We start from the raw sequence: 26,478 nt of genomic DNA, 5'->3' as shown, positions 1-26,478 counted from the left end.
GAATACTCAAGTAGTCTGAAAGTCAATACCCAATTGAAAAGAAAATTAAAAACCAGACTCACCTTGTATTATTTACTTCACACATTGCTGCCTTTAAAAAAAATCAAGTCAATAAAATCACAGATGACAGCACTGACAACAGTCGTGAAGCAGCAGCAGTAGGAAAGGAAAATTGTATTTATAAAAGTTAAAATTACTAATTGCAAACAATATAATGTCAATTAAAATTAAAGCAATAATTTATAATATACCCTAAACACGTCGTGTGTCTAACAAGCAAAGTGTTTAAGCCGACAGAAAATAAGTAACTATTGGAATCGACAACAACGACAGTGAAGAAGAAGACCTCAGTTCAAGGAGGAAGCGAAGTCCAACAATCCAAGGTGTCGCTAAATTTTCAATTCGCAGTCACCCAAATTATTATCACCATACGTAGATGTGCACTCTAGTGTAGTAACTTAGTGTTTCTTAAAAAAAAAAAAACAAATTTTGTTTTTCAATACAATTATGGCCGGCAGAATGCGTAACACAACAAAAGTTGAGGCACTTATTGAGAGCTGCCGAAGTGAAGGGAAATGGCAACGAGTTATCGAGCTGACGGAGGAGCTCAAAACAGGTTCGCCAAATAATGGTAAGTGTGAAGAAACTGTGTCAGCAAACTGTTTAATTGAATTAAACTAATTATATTCACTGCAATAGTTGTATGCGCAAATACGCTAACAAAAACAATGCTGATATGAATGTGAGTAAATCACATATCTAAAGTAGGGAAATAGTGTTAATGGCAAAGTTATTATGTCATCAAACGCAACACAACAAAAGCAACAAAACACGGTTTACAAACAATAAAAAAATAGCAACAGCAATCATATGTGGTTACTGTTATCCGCGTAAAAAGGGGGGGATTATTGGACATACTTTATATGTATGGGGACCTAGTGCAAATTAATGCCGAAAGTAATTATAAAATAGAGAACAAAAGTGGACTTTTTATTCTGAAAAAGTGATTCATATCATTGTGCCATTTTCACATTAAATAGTGGTTATTTTTTTTTCAATAAAAATAAATAATAAAAATTGAGCAAAAACATTTGAATTAATGTAATTAATTTAATTTAGAATGCCTTGCGAATTTCCTAATTGGTGAAGCGAAACTTGAAAACTACCTCGAAGAAAATGCTCCCATCGAAAGTAATTTTGCCAAAGCCAAAAGTGGTCTGCAGGACGCACGCCGCTGTTTACATCTAGTGACGGGAGAAAGTGGCCAGAAAGCAGGCATAGCTTTGGATGCATATTTGTTGTTAGCAAAGCTCTGCTACGCTTGTGGCGAATATGAGAAAAGTTTAGAAAACTTTGTTAAAGCCGAGCTAAATACCTTAGCTGAAAAAGAATTGACGCTGTAAGTGAAAAATATAAACTTATATTTATTGCAATAATGTTCATGTGTATAAAATTATTACAGACGTAGCCTGAAAATATTAGCTGAATCATATGCCATTAAAGGGTTGTGCTTGGAAAACCAAACCAGTAAACCGACGTCGAAATTCAAAAAGGCCGAAAAGGAAGCCGAAATGGTAGATATATGAATTTTTGTAAAAAACAAATTGTTGAATTAATATTATTTAAAACAAAAAGAGTTGCTTTAATCATAATCTACTTTCTTCTATCAGATTACTTGCTTCGAGCGTGCCACAGACTTAGGTCTTCTATATCTCCAAGAGCAGGATATTGCGTCATATTCATCTGCGACCAATAGCGCAGCCAATGCCGGATCGATGCTAGCAATAAATTCCACTAGTAATATGGGTGGACTGCAATCCTCACTAGGAGGTAGTAGCTTAACTATAAGCACCACTATACCTGCCAACCCATTGGAACTTAAACGACACATGGGCGCCATTCTCGAAACTGCATTGCAACGCGCACCAATTGTACTTATCAAGGCGGGCAAATTGCAGGAGGCAATCGAACGCTACCGCACCATGTTGAATGCCATTGAAACGAAAACGACACAGTCATTGCGCTTAACATTGGCGCGACAATTGGCGGAGGTGCTGCTTCGCGGTGTCTCGGGCACCATTTATACAGCACCCTTCACGAAAAAGCCCACTGGGCAGGCACTTCGTTCGACCACAACGAAACGTTTGTGGAAACCGCGTAAATATGCAGCACGTAATCAGTTTACACCACGTAACCATCACGAGGAAACACTATTACTACTACTCATATCAGAAGCATTAGCGGTGCGTGACACAGTGCTCTCACAGAGTCCTGAATTTCGTGTGGCGCGTCAACATGCTATGGGTAACGCTTCGGCAGTATATGATCTGCTTACACTCGCAACCGTGCGCTGGGGTTTGGTGAATATGTTGCAGGAGTCCTTTGAGAAGGCATTAAAATTTTCCTTTGGCGAACAGCATGTATGGCGGCAATATGGTATAAGTCTAATGGCCGCCGGGAAGCATGCGCACGCATTACGTGTGCTACAAGAATCCATCAAATTGACGCCAAGTGATCCATTACCCTGCTTGATGGCAGCGCGTTTGTGCTACGAATCTTTAGCGTTGATCAAAGAGGGGCTAGACTTTGCGCATCAGGCGCTTAAGCGCGAAACCAAAGGTGCGTGTTGGCTAATACTTTAAAGTATCAAATTTAAATAAAAAATAAATTTTATTTCAGGCATACGACCAACGCGGAGTCAACTTTTCGTCGGTATTGGTCACCAGCAATTGGCCATACTGACAACGCTTAAATCAGAGCGTGATTCCTACAATAAGCTGGCATTGGAGTCACTTGAGAAGGCTGTACAAAACGATGACAATGATCATCTATGCGAATACTATCTTTCATTGCAGTATGCATTACTTGGTAATATCGCGGAGGCGCTCACACATGTACGCTTTGCGTTAGCATTGCGCACTGAACATGCACCCAGTTTGCATTTATTCGCTTTATTGTTGACCGCATCACGTCGGCCACGTGAAGCGCTGGCTGTTGTGGAAGATGCGCTGGACGAGTTTCCAGATAACTTGAATTTACTGCACGTAAAAGCCCACCTGCAATTGCATTTACAAGACGCCGAATTATCGCTGGTATCGGTGCAAAAGATGCTGGCCATTTGGCGTGAATTGTACGAGGGACAAGTGAGCGTGGAGGAGGAGAAGCATTCTGATACCAGAAGTATTGTGGTGCACATGAATCCAACAGCAGTGTCGTCGCAAATGTCAGATAAGGATTCAAGTAAGTTGTGGACAGCATGGCTGTTGCATTTAAATTATTTACCATATTTGAAATATAATGACATATTAGACAATTGTCACAGGGATACTCATAACTTTTCTTTTAAATTGTGTCCAAATTACTTTATGGGTAAATTTTTGGACATATTTTAAAATTACTATTCAAATGAAAAAGCAGTTAAAAAGTAAATATTTAATATTACTACTGAATTTTAAATATCAAAATTTAAAAATAAAAAAGTAATCGAAAAAATTTTGTATAATAAATTTATAGTATCGCTAATATACCATGAATTGTATAATCATTTACATTGCTCTCACATTTAAATAAAGCATCACAATTCATAAAATTATCTTGTATAAAACTTAGTTGATAATTTTTACTAATTTTGTTTACTATACTTCAATATGTGTTACCAAAAACTATCTAATAATTTTTACTGTTGGCCACTTTTGCGCAACAACTTATTTGAAATTGTAAGTGTAACTAGTTACTTAACAGTTTTCATTAAAAAAAAAAAACAACAAAACACTCGGCTCTGCTTGCTAAACACACACAACACAGATTCTGCTCCAGTTGCTTTAAAATAATTTTGTTATATTCTGAAAAAAGTTAACAAATGTGCTCACTCACTCAGCCTAATTAACCTTTTACTGCTATTTACAAAAAAATGAATTGTTTGGCTATTCAAGCCTTTACTTGCCTTTCACTAAGCTCCTTCAAGTTCGAGTTGCGTTTCTCTTTTTCATTTTTTCGTATTTGAAACACAAAAAAATTATAACAAATAAACATAAAATTCTCCACTTCCCCTCAGATTCTGTGTATGCTGCTTCTTTGGCGGCAGTTTCGCGTGTTGAACAAGCTTTAAGTGAAGCAGCCAGCTCACTGAGTTCTTTTACACCACGTCCGGGACCGCAGCGGCCATGGATGATACAGATTAAGGTGAGTTATGCGTGACTTAATTGATCATACACTTTGTTTAATATTTACACTTCTTTCCGATTCTATAGATTTGGCTGCTGCTCGCCGATGCGTATTTGAACATCGAACAGCCGCATGAGGCATTGAATTGCATACAAGAGGCATCGCAAATCTATCCGCTATCACATCAAATCATGTTTATGGTAAGATGCAGTTTGAACTTGACTCCAAATAATTTGAATTGATTTGCACATCTTGTTTACTATTTACAAAGACAAATTTGTGACACAGTAGACTTTGTACAATTTTAAATTATAGTAAATAATAAATTTCGTAACTATGAAATCTTCCAACTGTATTTTCTATTTTTAAAAAAGAAATACTAACACCCGTGCCCATTTTGTTTGCAGCGCGGTCAAATTTACTTATATCTAGAGCAGTGGAACGATGCGAAACAGTGTTTCCTTAACGCCGTTTCGGCCAATCCAAATCACACAGAGGCATTACGTGCGCTCGGCGAAACACATCACGTGCTTGGCGAACCACGCCTGGCGGAGAAGATGCTGAAGGATGCCGCGCGCTTGGATCCCAACTGCCCAAAAATATGGTATAAAATCAAATTTTCTTAAATATTTTTAACTATAAATTTCAACATTTTGTTTACTCTACTAGGTTCAGTTTGGGCAAAGTTATGGAGACACTGGGAGATTACACTGCCTCTGCTGATTGTATGGCGACTGCACTGCAGTTGGAGCCTACATGTCCCGTACTTCCATTTACCTCAATACCACTGACCTTCGATTGAGTGCGACACATGATGCAACGTATGCGATTTATATTATTTATAATGTTGGCAAATTGTGCAGTGATTTAGCGGCACCCTATATTCATTAGTAATTAAATCGTACATATAACAATGCAGTTCATTAAGCACTTACGTAGTATGTATAATGTAAACGTAAATATTTACTTTAACTTACTTACTAAAGCAAAAGGAGTTTATTGATGTGTTGTATTATTAGCCAATGTTACTCTAGTTAATTGTTAATTATATTGTACACCGTTAAATTTTTTTTATTTATTCATTAAAATTGTATATCGTAGACATTGTAAATGTATGTATATTTGTAATTAACTTAAAATTCTACATTCTGTATATTTGAATGAAGTTATAAATGGTGGTTAGAAAAATCAGTTGATTTCTTTTTCAACCACAGCAGAGTTTGCCTTTGGTGATTGCAATATTTATTCGATAAAAAATTTATGAAAATACTGTTATTGATGCTGATTGTAATAAATGTGTGTTTCAGGTATTTATAGTTATACATTTATCTACATATATATACATATTTGGTATATTAATTATATATACATACCTCCTTCGTAAACATATGCACATATAATAACTAACTGAATATTATTATATTGAAAATTAAAAGTCGTAATAAAAACCAGATTTACAAATACATATATGTATAACCATCATTCCTTTACACCTTGCAGTAACTAGCAACAATATGTGCTCTACATACATATGTTATATATTAAAAAATATTCAATAGTTATGCTACTATTACAAAATTATTAATTTATTATTATTAAAATGTTGGAATTAACATTTCAAATCACCGACAAAATATTCATAGAAGTACATTCCTAAAAAATTAGGTTTGAAATAGTTGGTATGCAACTCTGTATGTTTGAGTTTTTAATTAAAACTGTTCAGTTCAAAATGTGAGTTTGAAAAAGAACTAAATCAATTTTATATAACTTGCTAATTAATATTCTACTAAAATATTTCAAAATTCCTAACTGATTCTTGAGACTATGACAAAAAAAAAAATTGCCGGCGCTTTAATTTCTGTAAGAATAACATTATTGCTTTTATTTTTGTGAAAAATAAACCGATGATCTAAGCATCCAATTGCTATTTAACTAACTCACATTTTGTTAACTCAGTTTGTAAAAATTGCAAAAAATTCTTGAATTAAGGTAGAAAACTAATTTTTAATTGTCAAATAGTTCACCCTAATTTATGTATGTGGTAAAACATATTGAGAGTGTATAAGATATAATGTATTAAGCCATTATTAAATCGAAGTATGCATTTGTACTAACGATTTAACAAATAAATATATAGAATTTTGTGCATCACAATGTAGCTAATTATTTCCACCTAAAACAAATTAGTAACTAGTACCCAGTCTGAAAAATTCACACAATAAGCAGTATAATTGTTCGATTAAAGGCATATTTTCTATTTTCTTAACATTCAGCAATAAATATAGATGTAAACAAATTTAACAAAGCGGTTAAAAATTCTTTGCTGCCTCCAATGCTTTTTCCTCCTGCTGCTTTTCCTCCGCTAACTGCTCTAAATGCTGCATTTTTAAATGTAAGCGCCAATTTTGCATCTGTTCTTTGTAGGTCATATACATAGCCACAGCTGCTTGTCCAGCTAACGCTGCTCCCAGTATCGGCAATATAGGTCGCGTCATGCCCTGCCATAGTTTAAACACTTCTAGTGGCTCCTTCGTTACGGATGGCAAACGATATGTGTAATGACGTGTGGCAAACATAAAAGCTGCAAAAGGTGCCAATAAAGTTGGGTAGCAAACGCCTAGACCACCTTGTAAGGTACTTGCACGTAATTGCAAGCAAAGTGGACAATCGTTATTTTGACCCAATATTACATATCTTTGCACCATAAATTTGTGTGACAACACTGAAAACATGGCAGGTATGACTACGATTGGCAGGTATGTGGATGCCTTGCCATAATTGCCTAGTTTCAATTTCCTGCGATAGTGATTGTTAACGTAAATGCCTGTAGCAGCTGCCATAGCTCCTAGTATGCCGGGTCCATAACGTAAGCTCCACACATCCCACCGATTTTCCCATCCCGAAATAACACTCCACTGATAAGCTAGTGCTTGCTCCTCACTAATAATTACAGCATCTTTAGGAATCTCCTCTTTGCGGGCATGTGAAAGTGCCATTTCTATGAAATGCAACGGTTACGTATGTCTATGGTAATGTGTTTTAGGTTGAGCTTATAGAACTAGAACAGCTGTTTATAAAGGGTGGTGGGAGGTGTTGTTTATTTTTGGGATAGTGAGAGATGCCCCTTTTTCCAGTTTTCTGATAAGAACAATTTTATAAAAAAAATGTACGAAAACAAAAGCTAACAAAATAATATCATATGACAATTTTGATTTTTATAATTAATCTAGTAAAAATACACACTCATACTGTTGTTCGAAAAAGTATCAATGCAACTCACCTAAATTTGGCACTATTCCTATACATTTGGGTGTTCCTGTGTGTCAGCTGTATGTTAACTGATTTCATCTGACAGCTATTATCGTTTGATAGTTTGCCGAATTTCATTTCTCGTGTGTGTTTTGCATTTTTTCGGATGTAATGTGGATTTTTACAAATTGTGCCAGAAAGCGCCAATAAAAAAATAAGTGCACAATTTAAAGAATAAAGGTGAAGAATATAAAGTGCGTTGTATAAACAAAGTGTTGGAGGTGTGTGACAAACAGCTGAGGTGTTCAACCTTTAAGGTAAATCCAGCGTAAAATTAAGGTTATATAAGTAAGGAATTATTAAATTAATGTGTTGTTAGAGCATAAATTAATTATATTGATACATTACTAATAATATTACTAAAACACAGGTTGCCATGCTTAAGTGTTTGATTAAAAGACGCAGATTTTCTCATTCATACCATCTGCGTTTAGAGCAACCACCTGATGACTTAGTCCAACAAAATTAGAAAGCTTGGCACCGTATTATTGGCATGAGTATTTATTTGATAAACAAAATATCCTTTTAATCTCATAGTAAAGCTCCTAGTTTCTCATAGAGAATCAATTTATTAACCAAGGTCGCTAGAAAAAAGAATGATGTCATAAGACTAGCAGCATTTAAAATTTGAATGTTGCCTCATGCTTACATACTTACACATTATTTTGGTTTATGACTTATGAAACAAAAAATATTTGTTTTTTTTCATGTAATCTTTGTTATTGGCCATTACTTATATATGAAAAAGATATGATAGCAACTGAAATAATAAATAAGGATCGGGTTGGTTGTCATCGAAGTCATCTAACGGTAGGCACAAGAAACGGTTGTTTCTAGGGGGTCGGATCAAAGGAAGAGTGGTATTAGATGAATTTTTACTTGAATGACGATTTTTACAATTAGTGGAGGCTTTTTAACAAAGAATTTTTCTAATAGAATTTTGTCGCTGAAAATTAAATGCTCTCTTAGAAAGCGACTTCTCAAAATAACTTGCGGTAGTGTCGGAATTTTTATTAATGTACAATATTAACGGAAATTTCAGAAATCCTTTCTCACGACAGCCGGTCTGAGTAACCGGAACGAACGAGGATTTTTATCCGGCAAAGGACTGTCAACTTGGTTCCATTCCTCAAAATTACGTCAGAAATGTTTCAGAAATAAGTTGTTGTCTATTGGCTTAAAAAAATATCTGCATCAGTTTCGTCGATTTTATTTATATTAAATTAAATTCTTTTTTTAAATTATCCTTTTCTCTATGCTGGACATAAACCTTCTTAGAAAACAAACATTGTATTTTTTCTTAAATTTTGCTTTTATTTACTTCGGCTTACTTATTTTAATTTTTAGTTATAACATATTAATTCAGAATCTGCAGACAGTAGCTGTCCATCATGATTTTGTTCCATTCAGTTGCTTCTTAGCAAAACTTTTTTGGAAATGTGTACTTGCAAGCTTACCCTAATTGGAATATTCACATTATTTTAAAATTCGCTCTTTTAAAATTGAAAGTAGTATTCTATGATATAGCGATTCTAGATATTTATTTCTATTAATTTATTGATAATTGGAGATTTGCACTTTCATTTTATTTTTAATGATTTATCCTACATAAACAATTAATTATACAATAATATCGATATTTATTTATTTTTACAATTATTTCAAATAAATATTACATTTGATTTTGCAATAATTATACTTTTACATGGTAAACAATTTTCACTGCGAATTTTCTTTTTCTTTTGCACAAAAATAATTACTTTCACAAATATATATTTATTAGATGTAAACTTAAAAAATATCCGTATGCATAGGTAATTAGTAGTTATGTGTGTACTTTAAGCAATACTCGTGTAATACATATTACGCTCCCCGCTTATTGCTAACTAATGCTCGCTTAAAATTACCCAAAAGCCAGCGCAACTGGCTGGCCGCAGCCCTTTAGTCTAGCGAACGTCGCCGCAACTGACGGACTCTATTGTTGCTTGTTGTACGGTCGAGTATTTCGTTGGAGAGACGTGCTAACAATGGCAATTCACGCATCGAAACATTCACCGTTGGCAAGGGACCCAATTTCTGCTGTAATTTCTTCAAGGGCTGTACAGTGTGTTCGGGCGTTGCTGGATAACTGACCACCCCAGCATCGACTTGCGATTCTGCCTGCTTGGCATGTGTGATTTGTACGAGCGGTCCTGCCTTGCCCGTCACCACAACTACATCAACGTCATCTTCGTCGATTTCCTCAACCACTGCTGCCGGTTTGGCGTGTACAATATCGTACATTTGTGCTGGTGCCTCCGCGCCCAAAGAAACGGGACGTATACCGGCGCCAGTCACTTGCCGTTCGGGTTGTTTTTGTTGCTGCTGTTGCTGTTGTTTCATTTTAAGCTGTTTCTGTTGCTTCAACGCACATTCATTCATTAGCATTAATTGATCTAACTTATTCACGGTGGCGGTTAATTCATGCTCCCACATGTCATTGCGCTGCTGTTCACCATCGCCACCCTCGATCGGGCGTACTGCGAGTATTTTCACCTTCTGGCGCAGTTCTTCGAGATCACGTTCATCTACGACGCCATTCAATTCAGCACTGTCCGCATAGTCGGCTTCACACTCTTCGGTTTCGGATTCATCACCACCAACACTGTGGCTCATGGAGGCAGGTTGAGTGCTGACACTCGCCAAATCGCTGGAACGATGCGAATTGCCACTCAGCGATATTTGGCTGCCGGCAATTGAAGGATAATCACATTTCTCCAACTCCAATTGGAAGTCGGGCAACGGTGGCAGCGTGGTCGTTGTAGGCGAATTTAGTTCGGCGCCGACGCCCGGTTCACGTGGACCCGGTGGTGGTGCGCCCATTTGTTGAAAATCACCACGCTGACGGTGTATGTCTTCGCTGATGCGTTCAAGATTGCGTAGCGCTGTGGCGTAGGTGTTCTTTGCTGCTTGTACCTGCTGCTGCAGTTCGTGTATGCGATCCTTTTGTGTTAGCAGCTGATCATTGCAAATTTGTTTCTCTTCGAAATACGGGCGTGATTTATTTATGCTACGACGGAAACGTTCTTCAAGTTGTTGAACCTTAGTGTAGTAGAATTAATTTAGTAATTCTTTTTTTTTTTGTGTACACAACTTAAGTATATAGTTTGCTTACCGTTTGTTCAGCTGTGCTGAAAACCATAGCGCGTTGTTGATGTTCCTCATGACACTCTGCCTTTTGCTTTTCCGCATCCATTACCTTTTGTGTGGCATGATTTAACATTTCCTGCCAGGCATTGTCGAACTGCCACTCGTGTGAATTAGACATAAAACGCTGTTCGGCTAAAGCCACGGTTTCCTTAGCGGCAGCATGAATTTCTGTGAAAATTGCAAATTTGTAGTTATTGTTAGAGCATTTATTTTTGAGAAAAAGTTATTTATGTTATTATTATTTTTAATATGTGTAACCATATATGCCAAAAACAAAATAAAAAAGATTGCTCTTTTATTTTTTTTTTTTTGCTCTACTATTTTTTCAATATATCAGCATTCATCGTTTAACTAACCATTGGCGCGTTGAAATTTCACTGCCGCCTTCTGGCACTCAATTTGAGCCTCACGCGCTTTTTCCAATGCCTCATAGTAGGGCCGTGCCTTTTCAATGCAGCTGCCCAACTTTTTTGATGATACTTTTAGTCGTCTTGTAGATTCATTTAAGAGTATACGGAATGTGGAATTAGCTTCCTGAAATAATATGAAAGAAAATTATATATGTATATTCGCCAGAACACTATGGACATTGTGTCTACGAAATTTACCTCTAATTCAATTTCGAGCTTATTAATTTCATCTGTTGCGCTATTGAGATTCTCCAATTCGATCTGCAATTAAACAAGAAAATTGTTAGTATAAATTTTAAGAATGCAAAATGCTTTTAATACATGTATAGATGTAAAAATATCTGACAACTACTTATGTATTAAATTTTCCGAATTTAATCAACCTTTCGCACGACTTAAAGAGCTGCCATATAATTTAAATTTTTTTTATTATTATTTCAAACATTTAAAGTTAAATTTAATTTTTAATTATTTTGTCTAATTAATTGATTGTATAACTATTTCTTTAAATTATTAAATTAATTAAGAAAAAAAATATTTTTTTTTATTTAAAAACTTATTTTTTTTTTATTAAAAACTTATTTTGTTTTTTGCAGTCGTCGCATTTATTACAACTACAACAATCAATCAGCCCTTAAGTGTAAATAAATCAGCAGCAAAATGCCGAGACCCACGCGTACTGTGAAAGAGCAGGCAAAGGTGGATTTATCCAAAATACCCGTGAGTAATTAATTACGTTATGAAATATGCCTATGTTGTGTAAACCTAATTAACACTGTCACGCACGCCAGGCTCACGTGGAACGTGTAAATGTCAGCGGTTTGCTGCGCACACACAATGATTACGTTATGAAGGCAGCCGAAGGACTGTTTAAAGCGCGCAATTTTCAAGACCTCATGATTGAGTCAATGAAGTAATTGTTTATCATATTATGAAGCTTTTCATTTTGTCATTAATAATTATTTTGAAAATTATTTACAGTGCCAAGTCCTACCTCCATGAATTGGGCATTTTCAAAGATGTACAGGTGCGCGTTGACGTGAGCAAGGGCGAGAACGCCTCACCCAATGGCTATGAGATTACGCTGAAGGGTCAAGAATTGTCGCGTCTCGTTGGCTCGGTGGGCACTGAAGTGGGCCAAAATGAGGGTTCACTGCGCACCGAATTGAGCATACCGAATTTGTTTGGACGCGGTGAAAGTATTTCACTGCAGGGCTCCTATGCGACAACTCGTGCCAATGAATTGCAACTGCGTTTCTGGAAGTCATTCTTTCATACGCGCTTCGTGGAGAATCGACCAGAGTGAGTTTAAAAATAATTGAAAAATTTTGCTAAACCGCTAAATTAAAATTATTTTAATGTCACACAGAGTCTCCCTTTCACTCTTCCGACACGTGGATCGCATGGATATTAGCTCGTTTCAAAATGCCAATTTGGGTTTCTTGACAGATTTCTCAATTAACACGCTCTATCCTTTAGAGGTAAGTGTGCAACTACTTAAAATACTTCACACACTAATTTGTGTCTTTGGTTTTTGCAACAGCTCACCCACTCCGTACAGTATGAGGCGTCTATACGCGAAACGTCTTTGCTGGCGAAACAAGTTCCATTTGCCATACGCGAACATTGTGGCCCCAAATTGGCATCACTGGTGCGTTATTCTGTAATTTATGATCAACGTGATAATCCCGTATTTCCCACACAAGGCCTAATGTTGAAATCAGTCAACGAATATTGTGGTTTGGGTGGCAATGTTGCCTACATGAGCAGCACTACGCATGGTGAAATAAGTGTGCCATTGATTGCCGGACTTGTGGCACAAGTTTGTGGTCGCATTGGTGTGATTAAGGAGACTAAAAACACAACAGTACTACCAATCAGTAGTTTGTTCTATTGTGGTGGTCCACTGACGCTTAGAGGATTCAAGTACGGTGGCGCTGGTCCGGTGGTGGATGGCACATCCATCGGTGCGCAGGTGAGATTTTCATTAGTTGCAATTTAAGCTTTATTATTTATAATCCTGTTTTATTATTTTTTTTCTTTAAGACTCACTGGTGCACTGGTCTTCACTTGTGGGGACCCTTGCCGTTCAACCACGTATTCAAGGGATTGGCTAACAATTTCCGTACACATTTATTCTACAATTGCGGAGGCTTCAACTCATTTTCAGCAGGTAAGATACAACAAGTCTTTCTAGATTTTTGCTTTGGTTTACTTATGCGTTATCTGAAGCTACGAAAGCCTCCCGATATATTTTAAAAGCGTTTCGATTTTTTTAAAAATCAGTAAAAACATTTTACCGTGTTTTTTAAAGTTCTTTTAGCATTTTTTCTAATTTGTTAATTTTTCACCCATATATATTTACCAAATACGACAATCTAAATATAACTTCCAATAAAATGTTAATATGTCTGTATGCAAGTATTTTATGTGTTTATTTATTTCTTCACTTTTCTAGAAAACATGCGCAGCGCTTTTGGTGTTGGCCTAGCATTTAAATTAGCCGAACGTGCACGCATTGAAATGAATTATTGCATACCGGTACGAAAATATGCGAGCGACAAACCAGTGAATGGTTTTCAATTTGGCATTGGCTATGAATTTGTCTAAATTTGTTTGGTGTGCATGGATGATGTGACACGCTAGCGTTGGAAGAACTGTCGAGGAGGTGGCAGCAAACGCTACTGTAACTGCTACAACTATACTACCATTACAAACACACACACATGCAGCAACTCTTTCGTCGTTCATTCATTTGTCTGTTGTTTGTCGTTTAATATTATTATTATCACTTTTTTGTTCGCTCGCCCAAAGACATTAATTGTTTAATGTTTGTTATTATTGTAGTAATTTTAAGTTAAATATTAAATAAGCCAGACAATAGTCAAGCTTACACACCAACATACGAAAAGCATGTACATGAAAATGAAGACGAAATTGGTAGTGTGAAGAGGGCAAAGCAATGAGAGCTACTAAAAAAAACTTGTTAAACAAAATATGTGCAAAAATACTTAAACGAATACAAATACATTTAAATTATATACGATAAAGATAAATACATAAGTTTATGTTAAATATTGAATAAACTGATAAATTAAAATGTATCAAATACATACTATACACAACTAAACTAATTTGCATGTTTACATTTCAAAAATATAATCACATAACGGGTTTGGGACAACAATAGCAAGGGTGTATGCAATGTTACTAACAGCTCTGTGGTAAAGGACCCTAACCCCAACCAATACACAATCTCGTATTATAGAACTGACATTTGACCTGCAATTTCCAACACAAAGTGTTTTTTATTGACAGAAAGAAAACTTCGGAAACTGCTCAGAAATTCAGCATCTATATTTTTGTGTAGAAAATTTAACAAGCCACAAAAATAGCGAAAGAAATCAGTAAAAGTTTAGTTCAATGTCAATTACACCAAAAACAATCAACAAAAACGCACCTTCCCCTATACACCCTAAACAAATCGAAACGAACGAAAAAACTTATATATAATAAAAGAAGAACCAGCCTATAAAGCGCCTTCGATACGCCACAAAAAATATATTTAATTAAACATAAAGAACAGGATGGGTAAAAATAGAGCCAATGAACTGACCGCCTCCCGCTTAGCGCAGCAATAGTTGATGCTATGCATACAACAAAAGTAGGTCAAAGCTTTTTCATGATTTATTTGGAGAACCATTTAAACAATTCAGCGGGAGTTTATTAAAATAAACGTGATCGCAACAAAAAGCAAAATTCAAATGAGTAGTGTTGTAGCTGCACAAAGGCAGCGTGTAATTTAATAGACCGAGTGGCACGCACAACAAATGAAACAAATTCATTGTTGACAATAGAAAAAATAAATCATTCTGAACGATTATATCCAAAAGTTCTCAGCATTGTTTCAGTTTAAAATTAAAAAAAAATATAATTATCGCGTTTCAGTAAACAAACTTATTTAACAAAACTTTACAATTGCAATATGCTAACAAAAACAAATGCAATTAGAAAAAATCATGCGAGTTTTTGAAATATATTAGGTGTGGAATCAACCTTCTTTATTTTTTTTAATTTTTTTTAGTTTGTAGACATTATTTTTTAATTATTTAGTAATGTTTACTTTGGTAATTTATTATTATAATTTTCTGTAGTTAGTCTTTTTACAACTAATTACTTTTTTTACTATTGATTTCTCTATTTCGTATTATATTTTATTTCGATTAATTACTCGAATAGAGAGAGATAATAAATTTGCTTTGGTTTTTAATTGCACTAAACAAAAAATTAAATAACTTTAAGCGAATTTATTACACCGAATGTACTTAGTAATTTACAGATCACCGTCTGATCTTTTATATCAATTTAAAATCACTACATATAACAGGAAAAATCATGCATAACCTTATCCATGGCATAACAGCACCATTTAAAGTTTGAATTGTTATTCAGTTATTATTTGTAATTGTTATTTGTTATTTTGTGCAATATGTCTTTTTTCAATACTACTCTCCAAACATACCAGGGTTGCAAATTTTTTATTTCAAATTTTTTTAACAGCATCTTGAAAATTAAACACTCAAATTTTTTTGATTTTGGAATTAAATTTTTATTTTTATATATGAGAAAATATTTTTTAATTTAAAACTATTTTTTAATTTTAATGTTTAAAAGTTCGAGATTATATTTTTTTTACTTTTCAATTTTGTATTTGGGATTAGAAATTAAAAAAAGAAAATATTTTAAATACTGTTTTCGTGATTACAAGCAAAAAGAAATTTTAATTAAAATATCAACTCAATTATTTAGTTAACGCATTTTTTGCAAGCCTGCTTATGTATGTACATATATCACATACGTTGGTTAATCAATTTCATTTATCATGTATTAATAACGAAAGTGCATATTGAAGAATTGAGAAAAAAAAATCGACTGCCTCTTTATTGCCTTTTTAGCGTATTAGATTTTAGAAAATTTATTATTAGATATTAAAATTTTTCTTTAACTTTAAGTGCCACATTAGAAATTAATATTTTTCACGCAATAATTCACAAAATAAATTTTAAGTATTTTTGTCATCTTGTTTTTAATATTTTAGGTCAGTTTTATTTCTTGTTAACCCTAAGAAATAAAAATTAATATAATTAAAATTGAACATTAATTGTTTTACTTTAAAACCAAAGTTTCTCATTTAAACCGAAAATGTTTAAAAATAATTAAAACTGAATTAACTCAATTTAATAAAAATAAATAAAACTAATAATCAATACTATTTCAGCTTTTGCAACCAAATGTTTTACAAATTGCTAATAAAAAATTAAATATTTGTCGCAGCATAACATCTGCTGTAGTATTATTTTTACTAATCAAAAAAAAAAAAAAAAAAAAAAATAAAAGTAAATAAAATCATTGAATAAGCAGCAAGTATTAATAAAAAAGTTGTTATACGGTGATTTGTTTAGTAGGATCTTAAGCTTTGTAAATTTGCAGCGACCCCGTGGAGTTGTATTTTTCTATAGCCCCCGTTGTATAATGGAAACGCATTTGAACCAGCAACTTTCCGTTGATACAATAAGGGCACAATTGAAATGAAGCAGAAGGGAAGAAAATTAGAGAAATTCCTATTTTAGTAGATAAGACACGCTCGCAGTGGAATTCGAACATGCGTCCAACTGTAAAAGCGGGCGCACGAAACGACCGTCACTTAAATAGACTCGGCTAACGTAAATTTGTAAATGTTGTGTCAAATGCTTCATTTCATCGCCATACTTGCTCATTCACAATAGTTGCTTAGGGAAGTAGTGACATTGAACTGCTATGAACGAAATCTTGATTTAAAAAACTGACTGAAAATTACATATAAAAAATTTTTATATACATATACATGCATATACTATGTCTATAAATTCCAATGTATAGTGAAAAATAATATTAATTTAATAGTTTAAAAATTGGCAAATAAAATAATTTTACGGAAAAATAGAATAGAAGAATGGATTAATAAAAAAGAAAATATACCAAATATAAAAAATATAAAAAAAAATAAATAAAAAGAAATTAATTAAAAACAAAATATTTAAAGATAAAGTAATAAAAACATTAGTGCAAAAACATTACTCATAACCCGCTATTCTCTTATTATTATAAAATTAATCAAGTCTTTCAAATGTGTCAAAAATAGAATATTTTATAATGTATACATATATTTATTTATATTTGCAAATGTCATCTACATATATTTTACTAATCTAAAAATGTGTTAACTTTTACACTTTTTTCAGAAAAAATTGGGTTGCTAATATGAAAAACATTATTATAAAGTCAACCTGTAATATGCGCAACATTTCTCTCAAATATAATTACTCGAGCTATTAAAAACCTTTCAATTTAAAATATAAACGGCTGAATCGAGTTTTCATTAGCATTATAATAATTGAGTATGTACATATATTTTCAGTCGATATTATAATACACGTATACACTTCAGTATATCTATTATTATTACTGTCAAACATACATATGTACGTTTACTTTATTTAATGCAAAAATTACGATAGAATCATCAATATGTAGGTGATGTTTACTTAATTCATCATTACACACACTTGCGTTGTACATTTCCCTACATTTTGCAGTTTCACATGATGTGCGTAACTATATTTAAGTATGTATCATATGTATACCCGTGTATGCTTGCACTTCAAGGATATTCTCATAGATTCATAAAATTCAATAATCCATTCATCAAATATTCACGCAATTTATTTGTATTCGCCACATAGCAATAATGTTACAGATACTATGCTATTTAGCAAAAAATATGAAAATGGCAAACAGAGAAAGACTGGCGTGAGTGTCTGAATAACCCACCAATAAATTTAATTAATTGCTGTGAGTGTGAAAAAAGAGAGTCATTCAATTGTGTACATCCGTTATATGAATGAAGTATTGTTATTGCGCATAAAGATGACAGGTAGGCAAATGGTTGCCGGTGTGAAAGGAAAAAATAGACAGTGAAAATGTATGGGAGTTTCCCAAACAACCATGAATTTTTAATTTTATTTCAATTAAAGTGTTTAGCAGATGTGATTGAAGATAAAAAATTATAAAACTAATAAAATAGAATAAAACTGATATACATACATATATAATCAAAAAATGAAAAATGTAAACTAATAGACAGAAAAATTAAAACCTGGCAACAACCATCAAAATGGACTTTTGTTTTTAATAGCTGTCAAAATATTAACTTGCAACAAATAAATAAATAACCGCTCAGAAACAAAATAGTTTGTGTAAAATTTAATAAAGTCGATTGGATAATTATCTATTGGGAGTTGAGAGTAAGTGGACAAAGAAGCAAAAAATATCAAGACAAAATGTTAATTTTGAAATAATTATTTTTTTTTCATATTTTCATAATTACTAAAATTTCAAGGCGATATCTCAAATAGTTTTTGAGCTAAAGCTAGGTACCGCTTGGTTCAAACAGCCCAATTATCTGATGAAAAATCGAATTTTGTGGTAAAATTAGCCAGAACAAGCACCAACCTACAATTAGACCCCGAAAAATAGGGTATTTATAGTATATGCCTCTGGTCACTAATATGTAGATATTGAGTCGACGAACATATTATAAATTTAGCTGAATCTCGATAGAGTCAATGTCTGACTTGGGCAACAAGCAGGCAAACGCGGCATGAATGGAACAATGGCCGCACATTGAAAAGGAATGATGTAAGAACTCAAGTAGGGGTGCTAACAGGACTCTGTCTAATTGATAGACATGCCCGAAGGCTAGGTGCACCGTACAATGACTATTACAGAGGGTGTCAAGACTTGGAAGATGAGGAGACAGTAAAACACCTTTTATGCGAAGGAGGAGGGCTCTGTACAGAAAAAAATCGCAACTATCGCTCGAGGGTTTCTGAATGACGTTTCAGAGGATACAAATATAAATCTGCATGTATCGATGAACTCCAACAGAAGCACAGGCTGGTTAGAAAGGAGATCATAGAGTGAGGGAATATTAGTTCCGGAGGTATCACAACGCGCCTCCCAAAGGCCTAGGTGCGTCGTCAGACAGCCACTCTACCTATCAACGTACTATACCCTGTCCAAAGTATAAAAATAAAGAAAACCTTTTAACATTTCACTTGTAGCGCACCAAACTTCAAAATTGAATGCACTTTAGCGCGTGGAGTGCATTTCGTTATACTTTTCATCGAACAACTTTTACGTGCATTGTTGCTTGTTATGGTGCCACCCAACAGCTCACCGTCACACAGTTCACGCCGGGAAGCCAATGAACCTTGCACAAAAGCGTAGTTCGAAATGAAGTGATAGTAATTGTTGCTGTTCCTCTTTTGTTGTTGTTGCTGTTGCAACTACGAATAGTAATACTTTACCACGGTTGTTGCAACTATCCAGCAACTGCAACTGCAACTAAACTCAAGCGAGGGTAAACATCTGTATAAAATTATGTTGCTGCATAAAGGGTGTTGCAAGATATCTGAAAATACTCCAACATCCGTCATCAACGACTCAAAATTATAAAAATTAGCACCTGAAATTCGGAGTCAGTGGCCTCAACCTTAAGAGCGATACGTCCATTTTATGGACGACTGTCAGATCAACAATTGAGCGTCTAGTGAAAAAGTTTTAATCCACAGTGCCAGTAAGACATAGAAGTGCCCGTAGTGTCGAGAATATTTCAGCCGCTAGCGCATCAATTGAGGAAGACCCAAATCAGTCTCTCACACGTCGTACTCAAGCGTTGGGCATCTCTGTGACGTCGTCGTGGGGAATTTTACGAAAAGATCTTGGCCTACATCCTTACAAAAACAAATTGACGCAAGAACTGAAGCCGCTTGACCACAAAAATCGTCGTATGTTCGTGAATTGGGCCAAGCAACAACTTGAAAGTGCTCCGAATGATTTTCATCGAATAATCATTTTCAGCGTTGAGGTTAATTTCTGGCCTGAATGGCTTCGTCAATAAGCAAAACATGCGTTATTGATCAGGCAAAAATCATCACGTACTCTATGAGTCACCTATGATCAAGATCGGCCCGTTACTGTGAATGGGAATCGCTCTCCTCAATGGTAACCGAATATTTTTGGCCCGAATTGGATGATATGGACTTGGACAATATGTGGTTCCAACAGGACAGCGCCATAAGCTACACAGCGAAAGTCACAATCGATTTAATGAAAGCCAAGTTTGGTGAACATGTTATCGTACGAATTTGGGGGCAACGGTCTTGCGATTTGACGCCGTTAGACTATTTCCTGTGAGGTTACGTCAAGTCTATGGTCTATACTAATAAGCCAGTGACGATTGATGAACTTCGTACGAATACCGTTAATTTTAAATCAGAACAAATTCAGACACCCTTTAAAATGCAATGTAGCAAGCGCACAATAAGCTGAAAAAGATCGTAAAACTCTCATGGAATTGTGTATTGCAAACAGCAGCGGATGCCAAGCGCGGATATGGCAAACTTTTCGGCGTTGCACAAAAAATGGCTGAATTCACAGTGGATGTGCCGGCGGAACAGCAACAGAAGCCGTAACGAAAGCAACAAAACTCGAATAATGGCATTCAATTCAATTGAAGTAAATCAAATTCACTCTGCCGCTTACAATTTCCGCCCAAAACATTCGCTCAGTGGAGAATGTAACTAAAATTTTAACTCGGCGTATGACCTGATACCAGGAAACTCTATCTATGAATATGTGAATTTTCATCTTGCATGTATTTGCACATAACAAACTTATTGACTCTGCAATAAATGAATAAATGCATTAACTAATAGATAAATATTTTATAAAAAGTATCAGAATCCTTTCAATACCGAAAGTAAAATAAATAACTTTGACTTGTTCTTGCTCATTGTTATTGAATTGAATTTCTATTTGCATTTCTATTGTATACCAATGCTATTCCGGTTCGATCAGTGACTAAAATATTTGCATAAATGCACATTTCTATATTTATGTTTATAAACAGACTACACAAACATAAATATCGTCACCTAAAATGCAAAGCAACATATCAACAAAGAAAAAATAAAAATACTTGAAAATATTGTCGGATATAATAACCAATATATAACCATTTTTGTTACAATATGAGTGTATCATAACCGATAAATAACCATTTTATAACCGAAACTCAAATTTTCTTTCAATATGAGTGCTTTTTATTATAACCTTTTTCCTTCGCCTGTAAACATTGGAAAAGCGATGTTACGTTATTTTGCACTTTAGGTGACGCTATATGCCTAAGTATGCATAATTTTGTACATTTCTAAACAAAACTCATCTCAAAATGGCTTGGCATAAAACACACTTACTTACATAAGTGTTTCGAAACGCAGCTGCATGTGTTAACGCCGTACAATGAAGTTTTATTGTTTTCGCCAGCACTGACATTCCAATTGATTTAACATGCAATGCTCGCACATAAAAATAAATTGATTTCATTTATGCACGAATTTCTCAAAGCCTTTATAAATATATATGTATGTACGCAGCTCCACTGTTACTGAGGAAGCAAAAAAACTTGCAAGTGCGCCGATATTATGCATAAATGTATGTATTATTGTTTTTCTGTGAACAAATTAAGGACGAAAATCTCAGGAAGTGGCAATCTCAAAATGTAAAAAGGCAAAAAGGTCACTTGAACAAAGCAAACTAATTGTCGCATGCTGGAAGAAGTAGTAGAGGGTATGTCTCGGTACGTTAAGTGATCGTGTGAGAACAACAATTCACAGAATATAAAATTTAGAATCGTTAAAATTTTATTTAAGTAATTTGAATTTGTGTTCGAGAAAGCGCCTTGAGTTGTTTACTGAAAGGTGGTTTTTTAGACATATGGTTTTCAAAAGGCAATAAAACGAATATAATTTAATATTACTGCAAAGGATTCTGCTTTATTATAAGGATAAAGGTTTGACATTATGTTTTAAAAATGATATCGGGCAAGTGAACGCTGTTGGATAGAATAAATTCCAGTCAAGAGGCCCAATTTTCGACATTTTTTGCAGTAAGTGGGACGTACATATGTGAGTAATATTGGGCTCATCTGTGTAGACAAGCGACGTCATCAGATCTTAGACACAGCGCCACAGGACCACAACACGAGATACTCCTCTCACCAAAAGATTCTTTCAATAAATTCATACCTTAATGGTATGTAGCCCGATATTTTTGGAATCAAAGACCGTCCACATCAACATCAACAGGCTTTGTGCCATTAATTATGTCTCTATAGTGTTCTCTATTGACTCTGGACCAATGATTCCATCTGCCCATAGAGCACACCAGTGACATTTTGAGGATTCCGTTTATGAACGTACCCATGCAACCAAAAGTGGGCTTCATAGCGGATTTTGTGAAAATCGGGATCGGTAGCCATCTCCCATTCACCGAACGCCGATTCTTGAACGAGCTGGTTTTTGTAAGCCCGCAAACCAAGATCCTATCGAAAAATCATAAAGTGAATGGACAACAGCAGCAATAGCGTTTCCAAATGCCCTGTACGGCATATCTGAGGCATCCAGTGGTACACTGACGGCTCGAAAACACCGGAAAGCATTAGAGCAGGCACTGCGAGACCACATACCAAACTATCCATACCAATGGGACGTTTTCTGAACATCTTTCAAGCAGATGTCTATAAGTCAGTATACATAAATCAATCTCCACCAGCGTATCACCATACTTAGCGAAAGTCAAGCGGCACTAAAGGCGATCTCACCGTATGAGGTTAAATAGCTTTTAGTACGTGTACACTTAAACTGGGTGCCAGGGCATAAAGGGGTAGCCGGCAATAAGCTGGCTCTGCGGCAACGTTCAGGATGATGGGGCCAGAACCATGCATTGTGGTGGTGTCCTGATTCTGGATATTCAATCATCACTTTTACAATCTACATAACACCAAATATTTTAAGGTTGCTTTCTATATACATAGATCTAAGAACATTTTTTTGTAAAACACCAGAAATATTTAAACTTTCTTTTAAGTGAAACTAGTTAACGGTTACAACTTGAAGAAATTTTACTACCTGTGTTTAAACTTGTTTAAGTAGAAAGCAAGCATTTTTCCAAAATTACTAAACCAAGTTGCTCTTAGTTATAATTAAAAAATAATTATATAAACTGTTTTATGCAGAACTTTCGTAAAATGTACAGCTATTTCGTACGTCGAAAAATGGTACTTCGAAAATTTTCACAGCGCTCAGCCAGTTCTGACAACAAAAGTAACAATTCCCTGCTTGTTTTTGGCTTAATTAGTACTTAAGAAGATACGATGTTGCTTTATTCTGGTACACATAAGATTATCGCTGTGCGAGGTGGTTATTATTCTGAATTTTACAAATGTTGGCAATTTCACAATATGGGCTATGGGCAAGTTTTTACAACAGCACTGAAATGTACTAACGAGCATATACATACATATGCATATAAGTCTTTAACTTATTTAAAGTATCATTATATGGTCACTTAAATACTTATGACCATATTAATAAGTACGTGAAAGCTGTCTCAATGCACTTTCGACAGAAAATATAAATAAAAAATACAAAGATATGAACTTAACAAATTTTCAATTATGTGTAAACTCGAAATATCAATTAAAAAACGTATATTTTGCTATGAATATAATATAATCCACATAAGAGAAGATCAAGGAAAAACTAGAGCGGAGGAAGTCGGCTTACTATAGCAACTTTAAAAAATCAACCACAAAATACAAGTAAAAAACATAGCCTTAGAAGGAAACACGCCATGGTGAATAATACTCTGCAGTGTTAAAAACAACGGATTCTATGTTTTGGAAAGTAGATCGGAATTGATTCATTCCCACGCTCACAAAGTGCCGTTAAGTGAAAACATACATACATACGAGGATATATACATATATATAAAGACAACTAATCACTCAATATTTAAATGCGTTAAAGACTTAAAGTTGTACAACCGAGATGGTATTAAAACGTATGGGTGCCGAAGTCAAAATTGGAGAATGGGTCTAGCACTGCCCATCTTTGGATTAAATCCCATATCTCAGAAACTACCAAACCGATTTCAACTAAATTTTGTATAAAGGGGTTTTTAAGAGGGCCGGTTTATGGACCGGAGGCGTCATTGGACCTTATTTCCTCCGTGATGATGAAGACCGGCACGTTACTGTGAATGGGAATCGCTACCGCTCAATGATAACCGAATACTTTTGGCTCGAATTAGATGATATGGACTTGAACAATATCTGGTTCCAACAGGACAGCGCCACATGCCACACAGCAAATGTCACAATCGTTTTATTGAAGATCAAGTGCCCGTGGTGGACATGCGAAAGAAATCGAGTTCCATACATAGTGGCATGGAATGTACTTTCAGAGGAATAGAAAAAACTTTTGTAGCGCTCTTATTGATAAACCCTCTAGTATATGTATATATCAATCTGTGAGATACCTTAATTAAAATCACAGGGCATCATCGTTTTCTGGAAATAAAATGTCGTGCTGTAAAAATGGAAATCATGGTTCCATACTTTTCCTAACCCACATTTACGTTACGTAAGGATTTTCAAATATCCGCTTGACCTTATACCTCATATATTGAACAATGTGGCAGGTATCTTAATGAAACTCAGCGAGCATCTTTTTCTAGTAGATGTGTCGTGGAGGATAGAGCCTTGCGTAATAGTTCACGCAAGTGAGGAAAGTTCTATAAGCACCATTCACTTGGGAGTGGCCAGAAACGATTATTTTACATATGGTTCAAGCAGCTCTTGACTTCCGGTCTTAGAGCAAGTATCCTCTGGGTAGCCGAAAAACATCCGTTTGAAGGCGAGTTAAAGTGAGAAATTGCATCATCCCTCCCCAGAGTTTTGCGCTGGATTTGTGATTTGCCACGTAAAAAACAACCCCAATGAAAGGGTCAAAACAGCCTAGGAAGAGAGACCTCCTTTTTGATGACGACCCCTACCCCTGTAAACATGTTAAAGATTACGATTCAAGAGTATGCACTTGGAATGTCCGATCCCTTAATTGGGAAGGTGCCGCTGGCCAGCTGGTTGATGTGCTGTGCCCAATCCACAAAAAGGGAGACCCCACAATCTGCGCTAACTACTGTGGGATAAGTCTTCTCAAGATCGCATATAAGGTTCTATCGAGCGTACTGTGTGAAGGACTGGAGCCCATCGTCAACAAATTGATTGGACTTTATCAGTGTGGGTTTAGACCTGGAAGAGCTACAATCGACCCGATTTTTACCATGCGCCAAATCTTGGAAAAGAAACGTGAAAGGAAGATCAACACACACCTCCACTCCGTTGGAAAGACCAGGTGGAGAAGAACCAGGCTACACTTAAAATCTCCAATTGGGGCCAAACATAGAAAAGATGAAACGACTGGCGCTGTTGTGAGCTCAGCTATAACCGCGAAAGCGGTGCCTACGCCGAAAAAGAAGAAGATATGTCGTAATGCCGAAAATTAATGAAATCGTGATATATTCGCTAAATATGAATTAATTGGATCTGGACCGTGGTCTAAACCCCTTATCCCTAATATAATGATTTCCTCACCTATCCAATCTATTAAATTTGCCGCTTTGGTAGAATTTTCATCAGAGGTACATATGTATGGCATTTGCGTTTACTAGGTTAATTTTAATATTGAGATCTCAGATATGAAACACCACAAAATAATGAGACCAAGTGAGTCTATGACTTTTAATATGAGGTAGGAAGGTATTTCCTCGACTTTGTTTGCAAATGTTCATTACTTACTTTAGCATGAATCCTAACGAAAATCTGTAATGAAATGTGTACTCATTCTTTTGAACGCATGTGTATATGCACAGGTTTACAAGAACTCAGGTATTTCTCACATGGGCCACCGTCAATTTCAAATTAATGCATGCTAAACGTTGACGGCATGGTAATAACAACTTGTGAGTATTAATATTTTTTTATTGCATATTTTTTATATCTTTTTTCTACTAAATTATCGCGACTGCCTGCTTTCCATGCCGTTGAGTTATGATCAGCAACTTTGGCGCAAAGAAAATTTTGAAGCAGAAAAAACGAGAAAAACTGGTAACTGTACACTTGAATGCGACGCATATCGCTTACTCGACGACCCCAGAGCGTGCGGCTATATTTCAGTTTTTTCTTGCAATCTTTTTCTTTTTTTTAATTTATTTTGCGCATTTTAAATGGACGCGCTTCAATGACCAAGCAAAGCGGACGCGAAATTAAATAATAAAAAGCAACAACAAAGCCAATACAAAAATCCACCTCAGGTTTTGATCTTCAAGAGTTTTTACTGATTGAGCATTTCCTTTGTTTTCGTTTTTTGCGATTTTTGCATTTGTATTTGTTTTTATTTTTTCA

At 35.0% G+C, this 26,478-nt stretch overlaps 4 protein-coding genes across 5 annotated transcripts in view; 2 read left to right on the top strand and 2 right to left on the bottom strand.

Annotated features, from left to right (window-relative positions):
* The first annotated feature begins 138 nt into the window (after positions 1 to 138).
* Positions 139 to 5,491, top strand: LOC120770906 (tetratricopeptide repeat protein 7B). 2 transcript variants are annotated; one of them, XM_040098584.1, is made up of 9 exons: positions 139 to 631; positions 1,120 to 1,399; positions 1,463 to 1,574; positions 1,671 to 2,619; positions 2,680 to 3,240; positions 4,085 to 4,182; positions 4,251 to 4,364; positions 4,572 to 4,768; positions 4,834 to 5,491. In XM_040098584.1, the coding sequence occupies exons 1-9, from the start codon at positions 508 to 510 to the stop codon at positions 4,964 to 4,966; spliced, it is 2,568 nt and encodes an 855-aa protein (XP_039954518.1). In that variant the 5' UTR covers positions 139 to 507; the 3' UTR covers positions 4,967 to 5,491. The 2 variants fall into 2 exon arrangements, with proteins under 2 accessions (XP_039954518.1, XP_039954517.1); XM_040098583.1 differs by having other exon boundaries at positions 4,055 to 4,182.
* An 876-nt stretch (positions 5,492 to 6,367) lies between these two features.
* LOC120770907 lies at positions 6,368 to 7,212 on the bottom strand. The gene has a single exon (XM_040098585.1). It carries the CDS (start codon positions 7,158 to 7,160, stop codon positions 6,474 to 6,476), a length of 687 nt encoding a protein of 228 aa, XP_039954519.1. The 5' UTR covers positions 7,161 to 7,212; the 3' UTR covers positions 6,368 to 6,473.
* A 324-nt stretch (positions 7,213 to 7,536) lies between these two features.
* LOC120770256 (SAM50-like protein CG7639) lies at positions 7,537 to 14,068 on the top strand. Its single transcript, XM_040097559.1, has 8 exons — positions 7,537 to 7,730; positions 11,669 to 11,792; positions 11,864 to 11,985; positions 12,054 to 12,374; positions 12,442 to 12,553; positions 12,616 to 13,047; positions 13,119 to 13,245; positions 13,531 to 14,068. The coding sequence occupies exons 2-8, from the start codon at positions 11,733 to 11,735 to the stop codon at positions 13,680 to 13,682; spliced, it is 1,326 nt and encodes a 441-aa protein (XP_039953493.1). The 5' UTR covers positions 7,537 to 7,730; positions 11,669 to 11,732; the 3' UTR covers positions 13,683 to 14,068.
* Positions 9,118 to 26,478, bottom strand: part of LOC120770255 (SH3 domain-binding protein 5 homolog) — a 43,306-nt gene continuing 25,945 nt past the window's right edge. The window contains exons 2-5 of the mRNA XM_040097558.1: positions 11,271 to 11,333; positions 11,019 to 11,196; positions 10,628 to 10,830; positions 9,118 to 10,554 (exon numbers count right to left, since the gene is read on the bottom strand). Coding sequence (XP_039953492.1) covers positions 9,415 to 10,554; positions 10,628 to 10,830; positions 11,019 to 11,196; positions 11,271 to 11,333 — 1,584 coding nt within the window. The 3' untranslated portion in view covers positions 9,118 to 9,414. The remainder of the gene's footprint in view (positions 10,555 to 10,627; positions 10,831 to 11,018; positions 11,197 to 11,270; positions 11,334 to 26,478) is intronic.

Source organism: Bactrocera tryoni, chromosome 3 (assembly GCF_016617805.1).
Source record: "Bactrocera tryoni isolate S06 chromosome 3, CSIRO_BtryS06_freeze2, whole genome shotgun sequence".
Taxonomy (NCBI): domain Eukaryota; kingdom Metazoa; phylum Arthropoda; class Insecta; order Diptera; family Tephritidae; genus Bactrocera; species Bactrocera tryoni.
Note: the sequence above shows the minus strand (reverse complement) of the source record. Positions and strands in the feature narration are given on the sequence as shown.